The sequence below is a fragment of the Temnothorax americanus genome, unplaced genomic scaffold, assembly GCF_048541705.1.
Source record: "Temnothorax americanus isolate GAGA-0224 unplaced genomic scaffold, ASM4854170v1 Scaffold21, whole genome shotgun sequence".
In the NCBI taxonomy this organism is placed as follows: Eukaryota; Metazoa; Arthropoda; class Insecta; order Hymenoptera; family Formicidae; genus Temnothorax; species Temnothorax americanus.
In genome coordinates this window covers 2,190,375-2,208,566 of record NW_027509349.1, presented here as the reverse complement: position 1 = coordinate 2,208,566, position 18,192 = coordinate 2,190,375, and the positions used below count along the sequence as shown (strand labels likewise).

Here is an 18,192-nt window from a genome sequence, read left to right as displayed (position 1 = left end):
CCTCAGTCACTTATATTATTTATAAAATTCCTATTATTTACCATCTGTGTAACGAGGCTCCGTTACGGAACTGCAATGTTCGTTTTTTTTTTCTCTCGCGATGTTCTTTACATATCCTCCGCGAGTTTTTGGTCGAAAATTCATGCAAAATGAATACCGAAGTCGAATCAATCGGGCTCGTACGGCGCCTCCCGGATCGATCGGGCATCGATCCGGCCATCGATCCGGCCATCCGTCCGTCCGTTCCACTCGTCCTTCCGTCCGCTCGTCCTGGTAACGATATATCCTTGAGATTCGAGAGGAGAGGCGCCGTAGTTAGCGCGCTCGCGGCTCTGTTTGCCGTGTAAAATAGTAACGATGTTTATCGATCCTGTTATCGAGGGTACATTCTCTTTCTCTCTCTTTTTCCCTATTTTTTTCTGCCTCTGTCGGGGGTTCGAGGACGATGAGCGGCTAGAGAGAGCGCAAATAGGCGGGCGGGCGCCCTAATTCGTCTTGGCGGGTACCCTTCCACGCGCTCGCGCTCGCGTCCCGCGCGGCGCGCGCGCGATAAAGAGATATAGCATTCACCTCTGCTCGCAGGTGTACGGAGACGGTTCCTCACGGCGCGGCGTTTATTTATCGGCTGGCGAGATTGCCAGGGCAATTAAAACCAGCGTCGCCGCCCTCCCCCCCCCCCCACGAGACCTTCGCGATTATTATCTTTATGGCATTGCCGCGCTTGATTATGCAGCTATTGTGGCGAGCCTCGCTATCGGTTATTTGCGAGACATCCGCGGAGCAGGGAGGATGAGTGGGGCTATACGCGATTCTCGAAACAAAATGCCAGAAAAATGCAGCCGAGCGAGGAACGGACTGTGCGGAATTTGTAACGTCTGTCTGTGGAATAAAACCGGCGTTCGCTATTGGAGATGCGGTTTCATTAGATGCCTCTTTTTCGCAATGTCCTTTACATTATCGGTAAAATTGGTAGATTTCATGCGAAGAGCGTACGGTGAAGTCGAATTCAATCAACTTTGTGTTTGGAATGGATCGTACAAATCACGGAAACCTGTTGTTATAACAAATGACGCCTGGGTGCCTATCAGTGCCTAGAATCGGTTTTCCGTGTACGTACCGTAAACGGATTAAAGACTTACGAAAAAATCGAATTAAACTCAGAATTTGTATTTGCTTTAGATAGGACTGTAAACGCGTATTAGTAGATAATTTATAGATAATAGACTTTGTTGACCTTTGCTCCGAACTCTTTCGAGCGATAAAATGAAAAGCGGAAGAAAAAAAGTGTACTTCCTAGATTTCGACTTCGTATTTCGGTGATGCAATAACGCGAATAAAAACGGAGTAATGACCGGATGAGATGAAAATCACGAGATTGGTTAAATATGTCCTCCAATTTGTATTGAGGCGATTTGTATGGAGGAAAAGGTATATAATTGTTGCAACTTGACATGACATAATGATCGGCAATAACGGCGGCAGCGGCATCAGAAAAGGAACGAGGGGAAAGGGAGAAAGCCGCCGAGAGAAACGAGATTGGAAACCGACAGGCCGGGTCGTTGACATCGTTCCGTGATTTTCCTCGACGTTCACACATATGCATCTCTTATGCACGTGTGTACACGCGTCGATTACGTGCCCACCACCCCTTGCAGGCGGTGGAGGGAGACGGGGACGGGAGCGGCGAGAGAGGGGGAGGGAGAGAATCGAACCCCGTCGCCACCAGTTGCGTCCGCGATTGCAACTTCACCCCCACGCAATTATCCCGTTCCAGTAGTCGAGGTGGTCTATAGATAGACCGTCCGACATTGCTCTGCCTCCCTCCTCCCTTCCGTCGTCTCACTATCCTTTTTTTCCCTCTTTCACCCTGGTTCTCGGAGTGTTTCGCATCTCCTCCCCCCCTCCGCCCCCTTCCCACGAATTTATCTCTCTCGCTCCTCTCGACGATGCGTACGACGCTCCGGCTTTTCACGCCCGACGCGTGAAATCGAGACTTTGCAGCAAGCGACACAAGTCGACATAAGCATCGTTCTATCTTTCTTTTTTGGTAATGAGCAACAAAGATAAAACGATACTTGTGTCGAGTTGTGTCGCTTGCTGGAAAGCTCTCTTGGTCTGTCAACGCTGCGTCGAGCGGTGCTTCTCATATAAATTTTAGAGGGGTGGTTCGACTTCATTCGGTGGCGAGCAGACCGTTTGAGGGCCGTAATGATTCCACTGATCGGTAGTATATACCTCCGACAATTTCAGCGTTTTGGATCCCGGGAAAGTAGGGGAAATTCGCTGGAATTTTGAAATTCAAGCAATTATTACTTTTATAGAAATGGAAGGTCTAAAAATTAATGCATTTTTATCCTATGAAAACTCAATGGATTTGAGAATTTGAAGATTTATGATTTTTATGATTTTGAGAATCTGAGGATTTTTAGTTTTTACGATTTTTAGGATTTATGGTTTTGGTAGCTTCTTTTGAGGAGATTTATGACAATCAGACTAACAAAGAATTTATGAGGATTTTATGATTTACAGACCTATCTCTTTACCCCTATTGCCTATTTCACGTATCTATGTTTGTCTCCATATCTGCTATTTAAATTTCTCTTCATCTCATTTCAAAACCAGTGAAAGACTGACCTCTGTGAAGTTAGCACCCCATCTTTAAAAAAATCATTTTTTTCTTTAAATTCTGAATGCACCCCGAAGAGTTCTAGAGTTTCTTGTCAATTTTAGAAATAGTTCCGACGAATAAAGCTAAAAAAACCGTTGATTAATCTTGGGGGTGCTAACTTCACAAAATGAAATCCCTAAATCAGCGATAACAATAAAAGTATTAAAAATATTTAATTTTGCCATTAGGATTTCTTTTAGAACTCTTGAGGTGCTACCCAGAACTCTCAACAAAACTCCCAGAACTTAAAAAATTTTTTTTTTATTTTACTCAAAAACGGAATATATCGAAAACTTTTTATATATCGGTCGTAGCGCCTCGAACATTAATAGTTTTTGGTAGAACTCGTGAGGTGCTACCCAGAACTCTCATAAAATTGCCCGGTTTACGAAAAAAAAATGTTATCCTTCGGAACTTAGAAATTTTTCGACCCGACATACGAAAAATCGCGAGAACTTTTTATATATCGGTCGTAGCGCTTCGAGCCTTAATAGTTTTTGGTAGAACTTGTAAGGTGCTACCCAGAACTCTGATAAAATTGCCCGGTTTACGAAACAAATATTTTATCCTTTGGAACTTAGAAATTTTTCGACCCGACGTGTGAAAAATCGCGAGAACTTTTTATATATCGATAGCGCTTCGAGCCTTAATAGTTTTTGGTAGAACTCGTGAGGTGCTACCCAGAACTTTGATAAAATTGCCCTGATATATAAAAAGATCTCGCGATTTTTCGTATAATCAAAAAATTTTTTTTTTAATTTTGGAAGTTCTGCTTTGAGTTCTGGGTAGCACCTCACGAGTTCTACCAAAATCTATTAAGGCTCCAAACGCTACGACCTATATATAAAAAGTTCTCGCGATTTTTCGTATGTCGGGTCGAAAAATTTCTAAGTTCCGAAGGATAAAATTTTTGTTTCGTAAACCGGGCAATTTTATCAGAGTTCTGGGTAGCACCTCACGAGTTCTACCAAAAACTATTAATGTTCGAGGCGCTACGACCGATATATAAAAAGTTTTCGATATATTCCGTTTTTGAGTAAAATAAAAAAAATTTTTTTTAAGTTTTGGGAGTTTTGTTGAGAGTTCTGGGTAGCATCTCAAGAGTTCTAAAAGAAATCCTAATGGCAAAATTAAATATTTTTAATACTTTTATTGTTATCGCTGATTTAGGGATTTCATTTTGTGAAGTTAGCACCCCCAAGATTAATCAACGGTTTTTTTAGCTTTATTCGTCGGAACTATTTCTAAAATTGACAAGAAACTCTAGAACTCTTCGGGGTGCATTCAGAACTTAAAGAAAAAAATAATTTTTTTAAAGATGGGGTGCTAACTTTACAGAGGTGAAAGACTGGACTTATTGCAGGTAGCAATGCAGGAGATGCGTCGTCAACGGTGACAGCATCGTCCATCTCGAGAAATACTGCAGGTAATCGCGCCCACTCCGCGACTAGGAGGACGGTTACTAATCAGCAGCGACAGCAGCAGCAAACCCCACAACAGCAACAGCAGCAGCAGCAACAACAACAACAACAGCAACAATCAAAACAAAGCAGATTTCCATTATCGTCCTTCGGTGGCGCAATTGCGAGAAGTTCTGACGAACACGGGCTTAGGACCGGTACGACGCAAGACGACAATTCAAACGATTCCGGCCTAGGTTCCGAGGAACGTCAACAGCACTTCAACAACGTCAATGTTAGTATCTGCTAATAATAAATAAGATCTTGCAAACCGAACGATTTAATTAATCTTATTTGCTTAGATTATATATTGTAGATTAACTGTCTGAGTATTTACTATTTACTATATATAAAAGGCCAGTATCTTTTGTGAAAGGACTCTAGGCTCTATACTATAGAATTCTAGTATAGTAGAGTATGTTTTTTTAGAAGATTTCAGGGGCCCGTAAACTTGTTTTCAAATTTATTTATAGCACGACGAAAATTTTTAAGAATAATGGAAACCTGAAGCTATGAAAGAGTGTTGAGTAATGTCCAACGCTTTTGAAAAGATTGATAGAATTTTCAAGAGTCCGCAAGTTACTAATTGAAATTTAATGACGCTTTCGCTTCCGATATATCTCTCGTTTTGTTTTCTTTTTCTCTTTGCTGAAAGATGGGAAAGTGAAGAAGAAGAAGATGAAACAGTTGACGGGCCTCTCTTGTGGTCCGTGCGCTTTCCTCACTCTTGCTACGTTTACGGCACTGAGTCACCCTGTCGTTAGAAGCCAGATGAAGTTATTTAATGTGTTCACGAGGGTACGCGTGATCATCATCAATATCGTCATCGGAGATCGCCGACCGCTCGAACGGTAGTTGAACCCAGTCGAGTTCTGATTCGTTAAATTAAGCACACAGACGCTCACGCACATATGAGGTGTTCCCGTTATTCCCGGTCACTCAGCTCTTTTCCATAGTATCGGAAAGTGATCCCGCATTATTAAAATATTTAATGTCGAGTACTTTTTAATGATTTAATTTTACTTAATATATGTAAAAGAACAATTTACTTTACCCAAAGGTTAAAGAATAAAACTGAAGTATATATATTTGTAACCACTTTAATCATTAAAACAGAAATAAGCAAACTGTTTGTAAATTGAAATTTTTCAGTTGATAATTAAATAATTGTTCTATTCATATATTTACACTACTGTTAAGTATTATTATTATTAAAATAAAACTATTATTATTATTAATATTAATGAAGGAATAAATAATAAAAGAAAGAAAAAATCTTCCTTCCAAATACATTTAATTTACTTCACGGTTCGATTGTGGAACACGAATGGTAGTCGTTGATTTATTGCCAAAGTGACAACGATTTTAATTCAGTTCAATAACCGATTTTAATTTGGTTTAATAGCCTTGATGTTTTTGTCGAGTGAAGATTTATTGAAATAAAATACCGAGTTAGTTATCGCTAGCTTGTTAAGCATAGCTAAATTTTGTGTGTGTATGACATTTCAGGTTTTAGCACTATCTCTTTCATCTGCTGATTTTTTTATGTATCCAATCAAGAATAATTTTTTAAATGAATATTTAATATGAGACACCCTGTATATACATAGATTGATTAATTCCGTGATTACTTTATCAGCTCTGGAACGACGCCGGCGAGGAGGATTCGAAGAGAAGGAAAATGGACATCAAATTAGAGTCCGAGGATGCAAACTTCGCATTTCCAGAAGTAGCCCCGGGAACCAGCCCTGACAATAAATCACCGACGGTCAGAACCACCGTTAATGGGATAGGTTTGGGAGGAGTATCCGGCAATAGATCCGGAAACGCTAATTCCATAGGCAGAGTTGTGGGAGTAACCAGACCTCGACCCGCCATGGGTGTGTTGACCAAAAGGACTCCGATCACTCATCAGGGACCTGTCACTCTCGTCTCGCAACTATGTACGTCTTTAGATATAGGCGTAGAAATAAATTTTTTAATCATAAATTAATTAAATATTGCGATAGGAACAAATTCAATTCTAGGTTTCTAAGATAGACCGGCGATACTGAATTATTTCTAGCGATTGTTTTAATCTTTTCGAGTCCTGAACTCTTGACTTTATAAACCTTTGCTCTTTAAAGATTACGTGGATTTGTGTCTTGGGTTTTCGATTCTTATACTTTTACAACTGCGAATTCTCAGATATTAACGATTTTATGCGTTTTTATTAAAAATGAGATAATCCAAATTTTTATTTTTTTAAGCAATATATTCACGATCTTTACGCGCAACTTAAAATTTTCAAGAAATAAGTCTTGCCGCGCTGGTTGATGCAATCATACAAAAATATCGCATTTTCTCCTGCAACCTGTTTATATTGAATCTGTTCAGTATCAGCTAAGGTAATATCAACAAAAATCTCGTGCACTTTATTGCATCTCATAACCTTAGCCACTTCTAAAAAGTTTGTATTGCTTGAAGTTTGTCTTGTCAGAGAGAAGGGATGAACAATTTGTTGTTTCGAAAGCCGCGTTGTCGCCTTCAATATTTTGTAACAAGAGCAAACTCATTGGTGGATTTATTTCCGGCGAAATTATTATTTTGTCGCTTTCACCGCCGATAAGCTATCTCCTTCAGTTCGAGAGCTGACGCTTTCTTTTTCACTTTTTCTTGCAGCGATAAGAAAAGAAGACAACATTAATATACGCGAAATTTGATACTCGGTTTTTGATATCAAATATAGGTCAAACTATTTATTTATAATCCGCGCATGTTGGAGCAATCTCGTCATATAGACAATTGAGTAAAAATAGATAATGGACATGTGTTATTCTCTTTTTTTGATTAAAAAACCAAACTGTTTAACGATGGATTTGTTAATGATGATATAAACTTTGCAAAGTGATTTATTCTAAACTTTTAAAATTTGAAGTTAAAGTTTTGCAGTCATAAATTTTTGAAATCTAATATTATCTGATAGTTTCTGTAGAAAACTTGTTTTGAGTTTGTGCCGAATTTTTGAAGTTTGAATATTTTAAATTTAATATTTGTATTTCATGGACGACTCGAGAATCTCTATATATCTTCTAGATCTCCAAATAGTCAAGAATCTCTACTAATTTATTACGCGTCTAGTTTGCTCTTGGATAATTTCCAACATAATATATCTATCTTCCTTTGGCGTTTCTTAAACAGACCAATGGTAAACATTTCACTATCCAAAGATCTCGGCAATCTAACGGTCTTTATTTACGCACACCTGCATAAATTACTCCTTGACCTGCCCTACTCCCCAGACAAACCCACGCAGCCATCCCGATCTAACATTGTGTTTACGGTGTTGTCTGATCGCCAGCCAACGTTTCCGCCGACGGTAAAACTCAACTGCAGATCGTCTGTCAACCCGAGCAACAGCACCGAGCTCGCTATCAAACGGAAGGCTCGCGGGGTGCGGTGAAGGATCGTAGCGGGAATGGCTTTCCCATCGTTCGACTGATCGGTTACGAGAAGTCGACGACTCTACAAGTGTTCATCGGCACTGATCTCGGCCGAGTGGCGCCCCACATGTTCTACCAAGCCTGTCGAGTAAGCGGCAAGAACTCCACACCCTGTATGGAGCGGAAGATCGATGGCACGATTGTGATAGAGATTGACATGGACCCGGCGAAGGATGTTACCTGCGACTGCGTCGGCATTCTCAAAGAGCGTAATGTTGATGTCGAGCATAGGTTTCCTCAAGAGGCCGGATTGTTACAAGGAAGAAGCAAGAAGAAATCCACGCGATGCCGCATGGTGTTCCGCACGACTCTCACGCACACCGACGGGACCACAGAGACGCTGCAAGTCTGCTCCCAGCCGATAGTCTGCAGTGAGTTAACTAATACAATAGCAATGCAACTAGAGAGATTGATTAAGACAGAGAAAGAAAATAAATTAACGAGATAAAGAGGATGAAATTGTAAAATAGATGAGGTTTGAATTCAATCAAGAACGTTCATGATCTCTTCAGTTTTCTTATAAAATCACCAAATTATTGGTCTTGTATATTCGCAGCTCAACCACCTGGGATTCCGGAGATCTGCAAAAAGTCTCTGACGTCTTGTCCGTGCACAGGCGGGTTAGAACTCATCATACTCGGTAAGAACTTTTTGAAGGACACCCGAGTAGTCTTTCAGTTAGACAGCGACGATCTATCGAGTAGCATGGAACCGCCCTGGGAACGCGCTGTGCTACCGGACAAGGAGCACCTGCATCCGGTACACTTGGTATGCGTGATACCGCCTTATCGCAGGCAGGATCTAGCGCCGACGGAAACGATCAGCGTCAGATTGTTCGCGGTGTCTTCTGGAAAAACCAGCGAACCGCATACTTTTCTTTACACAGCTGCCTCTACTCCTCCGCAGCCATCCATAGGCAAAGTCGAATCCATCTCACCCCCGTTAACAAACGGTGACGTTAGCCTGGCGACGTCCTCCGCTGCTGTGCCGTTGACCACGGGCGTCGCATCCAGTAGTAAGTTTGATTGTTGGATCCTAGATATTCCTAGATTTAGATTTCTTAAATTTGCATGAAGATCCTACATGACTAGGTGTTTTAAATCTTAGTCTTATACATATATTTAAAATTACATATCTAATATTACATCTTTAACTTCCTACATCTTGAATTCCCTTATTCTCTCTAAATTTTTTTTAATGACATTTTTAGAAATGACTGAGTGTGATGTATTTGATATTCATCAGGTTTATTAACACAAACAGCCGCGGGAGCTGCAAGCTTTCTGTCAAATGCACCGGCTCAGTCGCAACAAAGCGCCTCTCCGGAAGCTCTGAAGAACGATCCCAGTCCACCACCGACGGGAACGTCTCAAGTGACCCCTGTGATGCTATGGACCTCATCACAATCCTCAAACTCATCTCCTGATGTCATGATGCCACCCCCGGTGCTTGTGGCAAATCCTCTAATGAACCGACGATCCTCGTCCAATCTTCAGCTGATCCTGCCGGATAACTTAAAAACAGAAGTGCTGGATGAAAACAGTCAGAATAGCATGCTGAGTGAAAATAGTATGCAAAGCATTCCGACGCCGACGACGGCTGCAAACGGACCGACGTCGATCGCTTCTCCCCTTCAGCAGTTGGTCAATGAGAACTCCAGAGAAGCTGTATCCTCGCAGGCTGATATTATTAGGACCGTTGCCGTTGCAACGACCAATAACAGCCCCGTGCAAGAAACTGTGAGTGGTCTTCTCGGAGTGGTGGATCTGATACATACTCAGCATCCTCTGTCAATGGTGAATACACATCATCAGACTTCGTTTAGAGGTACGTATCTGTCGTGGGTTAGTGGATGAATAGAAAGTATTTGATTTATCTGAATGCAAGTAGATGATATTCGATAAACTCAATCACAGTAAAATCCCGATTATTTTTATTTTTAAATCTTGAATTTTTGATAAAATACATTTCTTAATTGTCGGTTGTAGGTATGCATGAGTCAAATCAGGTCCAAGTTCTTAGTCCTCATCGCCTTAAGGACACAAATAGTGTCTTGTCAACGGACAATAGCTCCAATGGAGCTTCCCTTCAAGGTGCCGGCGTAGTGGATCTTCGCATGAAACACCACCATCATCCCGACTTTGGCACGCTGTCGAGTTTCACCGGTGCTTCCGGGACGCAGTCGTTGTCAGCGTCGAACAGTCATGTGGTGGAAAAGTACCTGAATCATATGGAGTCCTCGGTTGGCACCACCGAGGAATCTGATAATCCAGAAAATCAGTTCGCTATTCAACAGCAGCGGGCTTCCATTATCTCGGGGAGCGGCCAACAATCGACGGCTTCCCCAGGAATTTTAGCCAAAACAGGTACAGTATTCCACAGAAAATATTTCTTTATGTAATAAAACCATTATTAAGGGGGGGGAGAACGCATAATCTCTTTATTTTATTATAATTTTGAAGATCAAATTACAATTTTTTGAGAATATAAGTACATTTTATATAGTAAAAAAAAATATATCTATACTATTATTATATATATATATATATATATATATATATATATATATTTTTTTTACTCCTCTTTTAGGACAAAGTTCAATAAAGTTGGATGTTTTAGTAAACTCCGCAGAACAGATGGTTTCTCCATTGCACTCGGTGAATCCCAATTCCACCGCAATGTTGAGCCAAGTGGCAGTAGAACACGAGTCAATGGGTAGCGGCCAACAAACTAGAACTAGTCCACCGATTCCGATGAAAACGATGATACTAGAAGCGCTGATCCAGTCACCGTCACAGACGGTGCAGCCAATGACAGAGATTGCGGGTACAACGTCGGTAGCGCCTGCAACGACGGTAGAACAAACAGGCGACAGTCTGTTAACTACCATCAACGCAGCACTATTACCGCAGTTGCCAGAAACGCAAGTTAGCGCGGCAACCGCCACGTCAAATTCTACGGTATTTCTTATCCGAAAACAAAAAAGATATAAATTGGACGAGAAAGTTAGTAGCAAAAACAAAATTTGGAATCTAATAATAAAGATTAGAATATAATGAGGAGTAAGACTAATATACGAGCAATAATAGATGTTACAACAAATTCATATTATACCTAACTTTATTGAAATATTGACGTTTCGTACCGTACTAGGACTTCATCAGAATTGTCAATAATAAGCGAATAATTAAAGTACGAACATATATAGGGGTCAAATTCAACGCAATCAATTAAAGTATAAATATATATTAGGGGTCAAATTCAACGCAATTGATCAAACACTGTTTCTGTGTTTGATCGATTGGGTTGAATTTGACCCTTATATATGTTCGTACTTTGATCGATTGCGTTGAATTTGACCTCTATATATGTTCGTACTTTAATTATTCGCTTATTATTGACAATTCTGATGAAGTCCTAGTACAGAACAAAACGTTAATATTTCAATAAAGTTAGATATAATATGAATTTGTTGTTCTATTATTGCTCGTATATTGGTCTTACTCCTCATTATAGCCTTTGCTTCAAACGAGCGGAAAATAAGTTTCTTAAAGATTAGAATCTCTGAAAAAAGTTGCTAATTTCTTAGAATAAAATTTTGAATTTTAAAATAAAGCTTTATAATATTTAAAACAGAAATTTTTTAATTTAGGGTAAAATTTCTTAATGCAAATATAAATGAATGAATATAAAACATAAATATAATATATTCTTTCTATTTTTTTTCAGGTTCCTGGCAATGCGATGCCGGCAGTCGCGGCAGATCGTATGCAGCAACAGATGCAAGTACTCACGCAACAAGAGGTAGCCGTCATGCAGCAACAGGTACAACAAGTGGAACAAGTAGTGGCGCAAGCGCAGCAACAAGTTGAACAAGTTGTTGCGCATGCGCAGCAAGAGGCGGAACGAGTGGTTCATCAGGCGCAGAAACAGGTAGCCCAGCAAGTAGTGCAGCATGCTCATGTAGTGCAGCAAGCAGTACAACAAGTGCAAGCTGTGCAACAAGTCCAAGCGGCTCAGGTAGTGCAGCAAGCGGTGCAGCAGGCGACTGAAGAAGTAGTGCAACAAGCGGTACAACAAGCAACGCAGGAAGCAGTGCAGCAGGTTAGTGGTAATTTTATATATATTTAATTTATTATATAAGATACGAAAATATATATAAATGCAAATTTTCAAATATATCTATATATATAAATATAAAAATTGACTTTGGAAAGAGTTCTTATGCTTCTCTTTTTCATTATTTATTAGTTCTTAAAAATTATGGTTCCAAATTAGGTTACCATAATTGATGTCATATAAAAAATGTTTCAGGTTCAAGCAGTGCAGCAAGCTGTCCAACTGGCTCAAGCGTCCCAAGCTATGCAGCACGCTGTTCAGCAAGACATTGGTTCTATGTTGAACCAACCCGCGGGCTTTGTGGTCGAAGCTAGTTCTGTTTTGGCTAGCGGAGCTGCTCAGGAACCCTCTCAACAGCGTTTAACCAACGCAGCGGAGCAAGCCATCAACAATGTCATCACCAATGCCACGAAGGATATTATTAACAATCGGCCGATCACGGCGACCACTGCTGTTGCGATCATCGCCACGAAGAAAATCCTGAATACCGTGGCGACTCAAAGCGCGCAGTTGATGAATAACACGATGGAGGTAATCCTGCCGAAATCTCCCCAGGCACAAAACAACATCATCGAACAGGTCGCCAGCAAATCGCCACCGCAAGTCGCACTTCCAGTTACTCCAAATCGCCAGGCTGTGAATACTCCAATTTCCAATCCTGCCGCAAGTACCGCGTCCAACAGAAAGACCGAGGATGGAATGTTGCCTCAAGAACTCACCTCCATGTCGGAACATGATCTTCTGAGCTACATCAATCCCCATTGTTTCGAGCAGCTTCCTCAAAGCGGATTTCTCTTGTAGTACCATCGTGTTTCTCAACAGAAGCAAAGGGGATGAGTTTTTTTCAACGAATTTATTTCCAAATGAAAGTTTAAAGAATCTGCCTTCCGTGTCCTGCATTTGGTGCTAAATATAGCCGGCTGGTTTCAAATTTCACTTGCCTCCTATTGAAGAGTCTTGAAAACATTTTATGGAGCTTAGACTAGACCGTAACTAGCTAAACGTGGGATACAAGGATTCAAGAATGTTTGAATAATTGAAACGTCTTGTAGATAGTTATACAATGTTCTTTTTTGGATCTTTGAGTTGTTTGGATTTGTTACTGTGCAGGATTAATGTTGACTCGGGGTTACAAGGCCATTGCCTTGATCCAACGCTGACAATTTTATGCCACATTTGTAATGTGATGCGAAACCCCTTTTATAGAAGGGAAAGTAGAAGTGCACTATGTCAACTTTGGGTCTTAGCATATTTTTCTAGATTCCTCTTTCAAGTTCTTGTAGTTACGGATTTTAGAATTCTTAATCTGCGAGTTATTGGATTTTCTAATCTCAATTCTTTCGGTACAGCAGAATCCAGCTGAAAAGCATTTTTGCTAGACGGACGTAGCACGTTCAGTAGCACATTTAGTAGCGCATAGCTACTATAATATGCGCCAGAGGATTTCGCGCATTTTTTAAGAATATTTTCATATACTCTTCAGATTGGTCATCCTTTGTGCCGAAAGGATTAGCAATTTTATCCGGTTTTACAATAAGGTGTTTATATTATTTGACTATTTATTCGAAACATTATAAGAAATTTCTTAATGACCCAAAGTTTTCAAAGATACTTCCTGATAATCCTGTGATTCACGGCAAAGAAACGCCTAAGTCCACAGCAGCAGATCGTCATAGGTCGAGAACTATTAACATTTAAGTATAAGACGGGCGCACGAGAAAGCGCGACAAATTCAGATGTTCTTCTCTTTCACACATCTTTCTTTCTTTCTTTGTATATTGTATCTTTTCTATGAATTGTCACTCTTGGCGATTCGTTATTTATCTTCAACGATGTATTATGCATCTAGATACGTCGCATATTATCTTGTGCTCTATTTTGATCTATATTGAATTCTTTTTATTTGCAGGACTCACAGAATAGTATGTGAATAATGCAAACGTAGAGAAATATATTGTAAAATATGTTCAGATAATTAATTAATCTTCAGACGTCGCGTTTCAAAACTGAATCCCAGATACAGATATTGGGATCCAACAAAAGCCTTTTAGAGCTAATTAAAAAATTAATAGTTTAATATTGATTAAAGAAATTAAGAAGCTAATTGAAAAATACGCGAAGAAGAATCTGGCCAGTTTAATTTCTCGAATCTTGGAATCTTTATTTTCAGTTTTTGCAAAATTTAAGAAGAAAAGTGCCGGAACGGGTGAGAACACATGCGTAAATTATGTGAAATATGCGCTGTTGTAATTATTATTGACTTGATTTCATTGCGAAAGGATGGATCATCTCGTCGCTGTGGTCTCCACATGTCTCAAGTATATATTTCGTATATTTAGAATATGTATATTGTTCGATAATCGAAGTTATTTTGTTTTCTTCTTTTTGTTATCTAGTACATTGATAATGATGATAGAGTTACGTGAATGCATTAATGTTGTCATTACTTGATACAGGAATAGCAAAATGACAGGGAATGAAAGAGAGAATGAGAGATTATGTTGTATGTTGAAGTAGTCTATATATATAAATATATATATAAAATATATATATTTTTTACGTTTATCCAAAGAGAACGAGAGGGGAGAGAAAGAGAGAGAGAGATAGAGTAGAGAGCGGGCTAAGTAACAAAGTGAGCTTATTAAGGATATATGTCCATATAATTATTATATATATCGGATGTAACTAAAGTGCGTCACTAAGCTTTTTACCACGAATATACTTTCTTTTCTATTTTTTAGATTTCCTATACAAGTCCTCAGGGCACATTGATCACGTAATCTAAACTCCAATTTTTGCTTATTCTGATTTCGCGCGAATCTCTGAATCATAGAACAATTACGGTTGAACATTTACATGATGATAATGCAAAATTACGTGATCGCGTCCAGATTCTTAAATTTTTCGGATTTTTAAGGTCAACAAACATCATTAAAATTATCAAATCAAGAATATATCTAGATTTTCAGATTCCTAAAACCTCAAATTATCGAAGTCTTAAAACTTTTTGTTTTTAACTTTTAACTTGCTAATTTTCACTCCTCAGGATCCTAGAAAAATCCTAAAAATATATTATTCTTGAATTTTAAGTATTACTGATCTCCTATATTTCTAGATGTTGAAAAATTTTTGAATCATGGGCTTTTTTGAGTTCACATTGTTTCAATATTTCGCACTTTAGCGATATCCCGTGTACGTATATCGCGACATCGAATTTTTCGGGGTAGTCCCCACATGTTCAAGACGAGCGGTGCTAATATTCGCCAAGATTATGTAGCTAGTAGAAGAGAGAGAGAGAGAGAGAGATTTTATAACGAAAAATATAACGAAACATTTATTGTCGCGACAACCACATGTCCTTTGTAGCCAAGTATATATACACGCATATATATATGATATATTTTATATTGACCGTTATAATGTGTCCGTAGTCGCACGCAATGACTAATGGTTCGCCTCTACAGGGAAGATAACTTGTGTACCACTTGCGATATGTACCTCGTGAAATTGTCGTAAACGTGTGCTCTTCTCGTTGTACGCACGTCACTGATAACAGCCTAACTTCGAGAGAAATTCGTAACAATGTATCATTATTTACTCCTGTAAGTTGAATAAATGTTTCACAATGATATTCTCACGCGCATTCCATTTTCTACATGTCTCGCTCTGAGGTTATCCTAATTTCAATAAAAACTTAATTTGAATTTATACATACATATATACATACATGATGCAAATTTAAGATTTATATATATATATATATATATATATATATATATATATATATATATATACAAAAATACAATTATATATATATATATATATATATATATATATATATATATATAATTGTAATTTTGAATTTATATCAAAATATATTTTATTCATACAATATTTAAAAATTACATTATATTTATAAATAAAGTATAATCAAGATTTTTTCCTTTCCAGGATTGGCATTTTCTAAATTTTCGGTCGAAATTACTTCGGCTCTTCAAATATTCAATTTTATCTAATTTTAAATATTCTTCATATAGTACATCTATTTATATTTTGCCTTTAATTCTCCACCAGCCACCTTCTTCTTCTTGCAATACTTTTCCTTCTTTCTGTAACTTGCGAAGATGGTGTCCCACAGTAAATGCTGCAGCCAACCACAATTTTTCAGGGGTATCCTGTGAAAATATTTTTAATTTCAATTAATTTCTTTGAAAAAGCAAATTAATTATTTGCATAAGCAATTAACTTATTGTATTTTGCATTATTTCAAATTAAAGCAGCAACTCGAGAGAGCGTATATTCTAAATTCTTTAATCTCAATTAATGTTTACTTTGTATATGCGCTTGACGATATCCATCTCCGTCATCGATTTTACGTTTCCCTGCTCTTGCAGCATCCGTAAAATTTCCTTTTCTCTCTGCTGCCTGTGTTTGATGTAATACTTTATGCGTGGCAGGGGATCGTCGAGAACTGGCCCGTGACCCGGATAAATCGTCTTGGGCCGCAACTCCAGGATCTTGTCCAGCGACAGCATGTAATCGTGGAGATCCTCGAAGACCGACGTGCCTTCGCCGAGGATGCAGTCGCCGCTGAACAAGATATTCTCGTCCTGCAGCAGCAGGCAGGCGTGATCGCTGGTGTGTCCCGGGGTGTATTTTATCTGAAGCTTCGCTCCCTCGACCTCCACCACTTGATCGTTCTTCAGAGGTTCCCACTGGACGGACTTCTCATCGTCCGATCTGTCTTTGTCGTTCGGCGACCGTGGCAGTTTCCACACGATTGGCTGTTTATCCGTGGGGTACAATTTCTTCAGCAAGTTCCGCACGGGCTCCACGCCACCAATGTGATCGTGATGCCAGTGGGTGACCACCAAATGCTCGATAGTCGCGTTCTCCTCACTTAACACGCTGTCCAGAAGTTTTACGTAGGCGTCCGCCGTTTTTGCTTCTCCAGAATCAACCAGCACACGTCTGCAATAATGCATTTTATAACGCACGTTATTTTAATGTCGATAATTTATCATTTATCTATTTTTGTTTATTATTATATTTGTTAATTTAAAAAAATATATTTCTAATAGATAACTTAGTGTAACCTTTATATAAATAATATAGTTTTTGTTTAAATATGTCTAACAGATTACTTATTTTAATCATATTAGAAATAAAATAATTAGAAATTATTCTCTTCCTCAGATATTTTCAACTTTATTAATAATCGACAGAATTGTTTTCGCTCTCTTCTGCCTTCTGCCTGATTAAACATTAAAACAAAACGTGTCATTGTTTTATTTTTAAGTTTTGAAAATGGCGCGCTATTTACTGGCACATGCGCGTGTTACAATTTTAGAGGGTAAAATTTAACCTAAAAAGAAATTGTACGTGTAACTTTTTAATTTCTCTTCGTTCCCCTTTGGTCTTCGAACATGACAGTGGCAATTTCGATCAACATATTGTATCCCTCCTCACATATCAGAGCGTCATTTTCCGAAGTGTCACGGAAATTTCGAATTTATTAACTCGATTAGCACGATTGACATTCTTTTTTAACCTAAACCTAAGATATCACAATTTCGATCGTCATTTGTTGAAAAAAAAAACTACACTTTAGCTTGACATACAGTTTCTCTTTGTTGGAAGTACATTACTTCCGACAGTGTTTCTGTCAAACGCTTCATAATAAGATCAAGGTCTATCCACCAAACGCGAATGACGGTCATCGTTCATCACCTGCGTCCAGTGCCCACGAGGTAAGTGTTGGTGCCCTGCAGCGTCATCGGGCCAGGATTGCATCCTAGGATCCGGATCACTTTGCTGGAAAGCCTCGCTATCGGCGGCAGATTCGTCAAGGACGTCATAATCTTTTCACTCGGCAACTCGTTCACTCGCGGAATGTTTGTCAGAAGAAGCAAAAGGAGCAGGCGCACACCTTGAAAGTTGAAACTCGGTCCACGTTCTCATATTAAATACGCGTTTGTTATCTTCACTCAGTGCGACTAGTGCGAGCCGAGAGCCGAGAGATTTATATCTTCTGCACTTTCTGCACTTACAATTTACAATAAGATAAAATGTATTCAAATTATTATTTTTTTTTCCAAGTTTTCTGTCTTCTCATCATGATACTGAATTTTTAATTGACGTCATTGACGAGATAAATCGCGGGAATTATTCCTTCTTGTGATATGTCGAAACAATTGTGTTTTACTCGCGTTATGTATAATATATACATATGTATATACATATAGATTTATATAAAATATATATTTGTTAATCGGTGTAGTCTATTAAAATACGTCATCACTATAATACCATGACTGCCGAGTTAATTTCAGCATCATTGAGTTCTGGCAGGTCCAAAGTCGAGAAGTGTTTATAAAGTGCAACTGATGATGTCTATAAAATATGCAGAGTCAGCCTAGATTACAGAATATACCCATATAACAAGTGTATGTGCGTACATATA

At 38.8% G+C, this 18,192-nt stretch overlaps 2 protein-coding genes across 6 annotated transcripts in view; one reads left to right on the top strand and one right to left on the bottom strand.

Annotated features, from left to right (window-relative positions):
- The window catches only part of Nfat (nuclear factor of activated T cells 3), a 36,083-nt gene extending 21,050 nt beyond the window's left edge, over positions 1–15,033 (top strand). For 2 of the 5 annotated variants that reach the window (XM_077406577.1, XM_077406573.1), the window contains exons 2-10: positions 4,032–4,363; positions 5,768–6,071; positions 7,469–7,981; positions 8,167–8,625; positions 8,856–9,437; positions 9,599–9,976; positions 10,200–10,615; positions 11,340–11,714; positions 11,925–15,033. In XM_077406577.1, the coding sequence (XP_077262703.1) occupies positions 4,032–4,363; positions 5,768–6,071; positions 7,469–7,981; positions 8,167–8,625; positions 8,856–9,437; positions 9,599–9,976; positions 10,200–10,615; positions 11,340–11,714; positions 11,925–12,530 (3,965 nt within the window). In that variant the 3' untranslated portion in view covers positions 12,531–15,033. Of the gene's footprint in view, positions 1–4,031; positions 4,364–4,790; positions 4,980–5,767; positions 6,072–7,468; positions 7,982–8,166; positions 8,626–8,855; positions 9,438–9,598; positions 9,977–10,199; positions 10,616–11,339; positions 11,715–11,924 lie in introns of those variants that run through there. The other 3 variants (XM_077406574.1, XM_077406575.1, XM_077406578.1) reach the window with 3 other exon arrangements.
- Positions 15,034–15,050: 17 nt separating this feature from the next.
- Positions 15,051–17,817, bottom strand: LOC143897735 (endoribonuclease LACTB2). The gene is made up of 3 exons (XM_077406601.1): positions 17,460–17,817; positions 16,061–16,700; positions 15,051–15,904 (listed from the first exon to the last, which is right to left on the bottom strand). Exons 1-3 carry the CDS (start codon positions 17,585–17,587, stop codon positions 15,776–15,778), a joined length of 897 nt encoding a protein of 298 aa, XP_077262727.1. The 5' UTR covers positions 17,588–17,817; the 3' UTR covers positions 15,051–15,775.
- Between the last annotated feature and the right edge of the window lie 375 nt (positions 17,818–18,192).

Excerpts from the sequence above, each read along its gene's own strand:
- LOC143897735 (XM_077406601.1), bottom strand. The coding sequence starts at position 17,587 with ATGACGTCCTTGACGAATCTGCCGCCGATAGCGAGGCTTTCCAGCAAA. Across the intron at positions 16,701-17,459 it reads CTCGTGGGCACTGGACGCAG|ACGTGTGCTGGTTGATTCTG; the intron begins GTGATGAACGAT and ends GCATTATTGCAG. Across the intron at positions 15,905-16,060 it reads TCGTCAAGCGCATATACAAA|GATACCCCTGAAAAATTGTG; the intron begins GTAAACATTAAT and ends ATATTTTCACAG.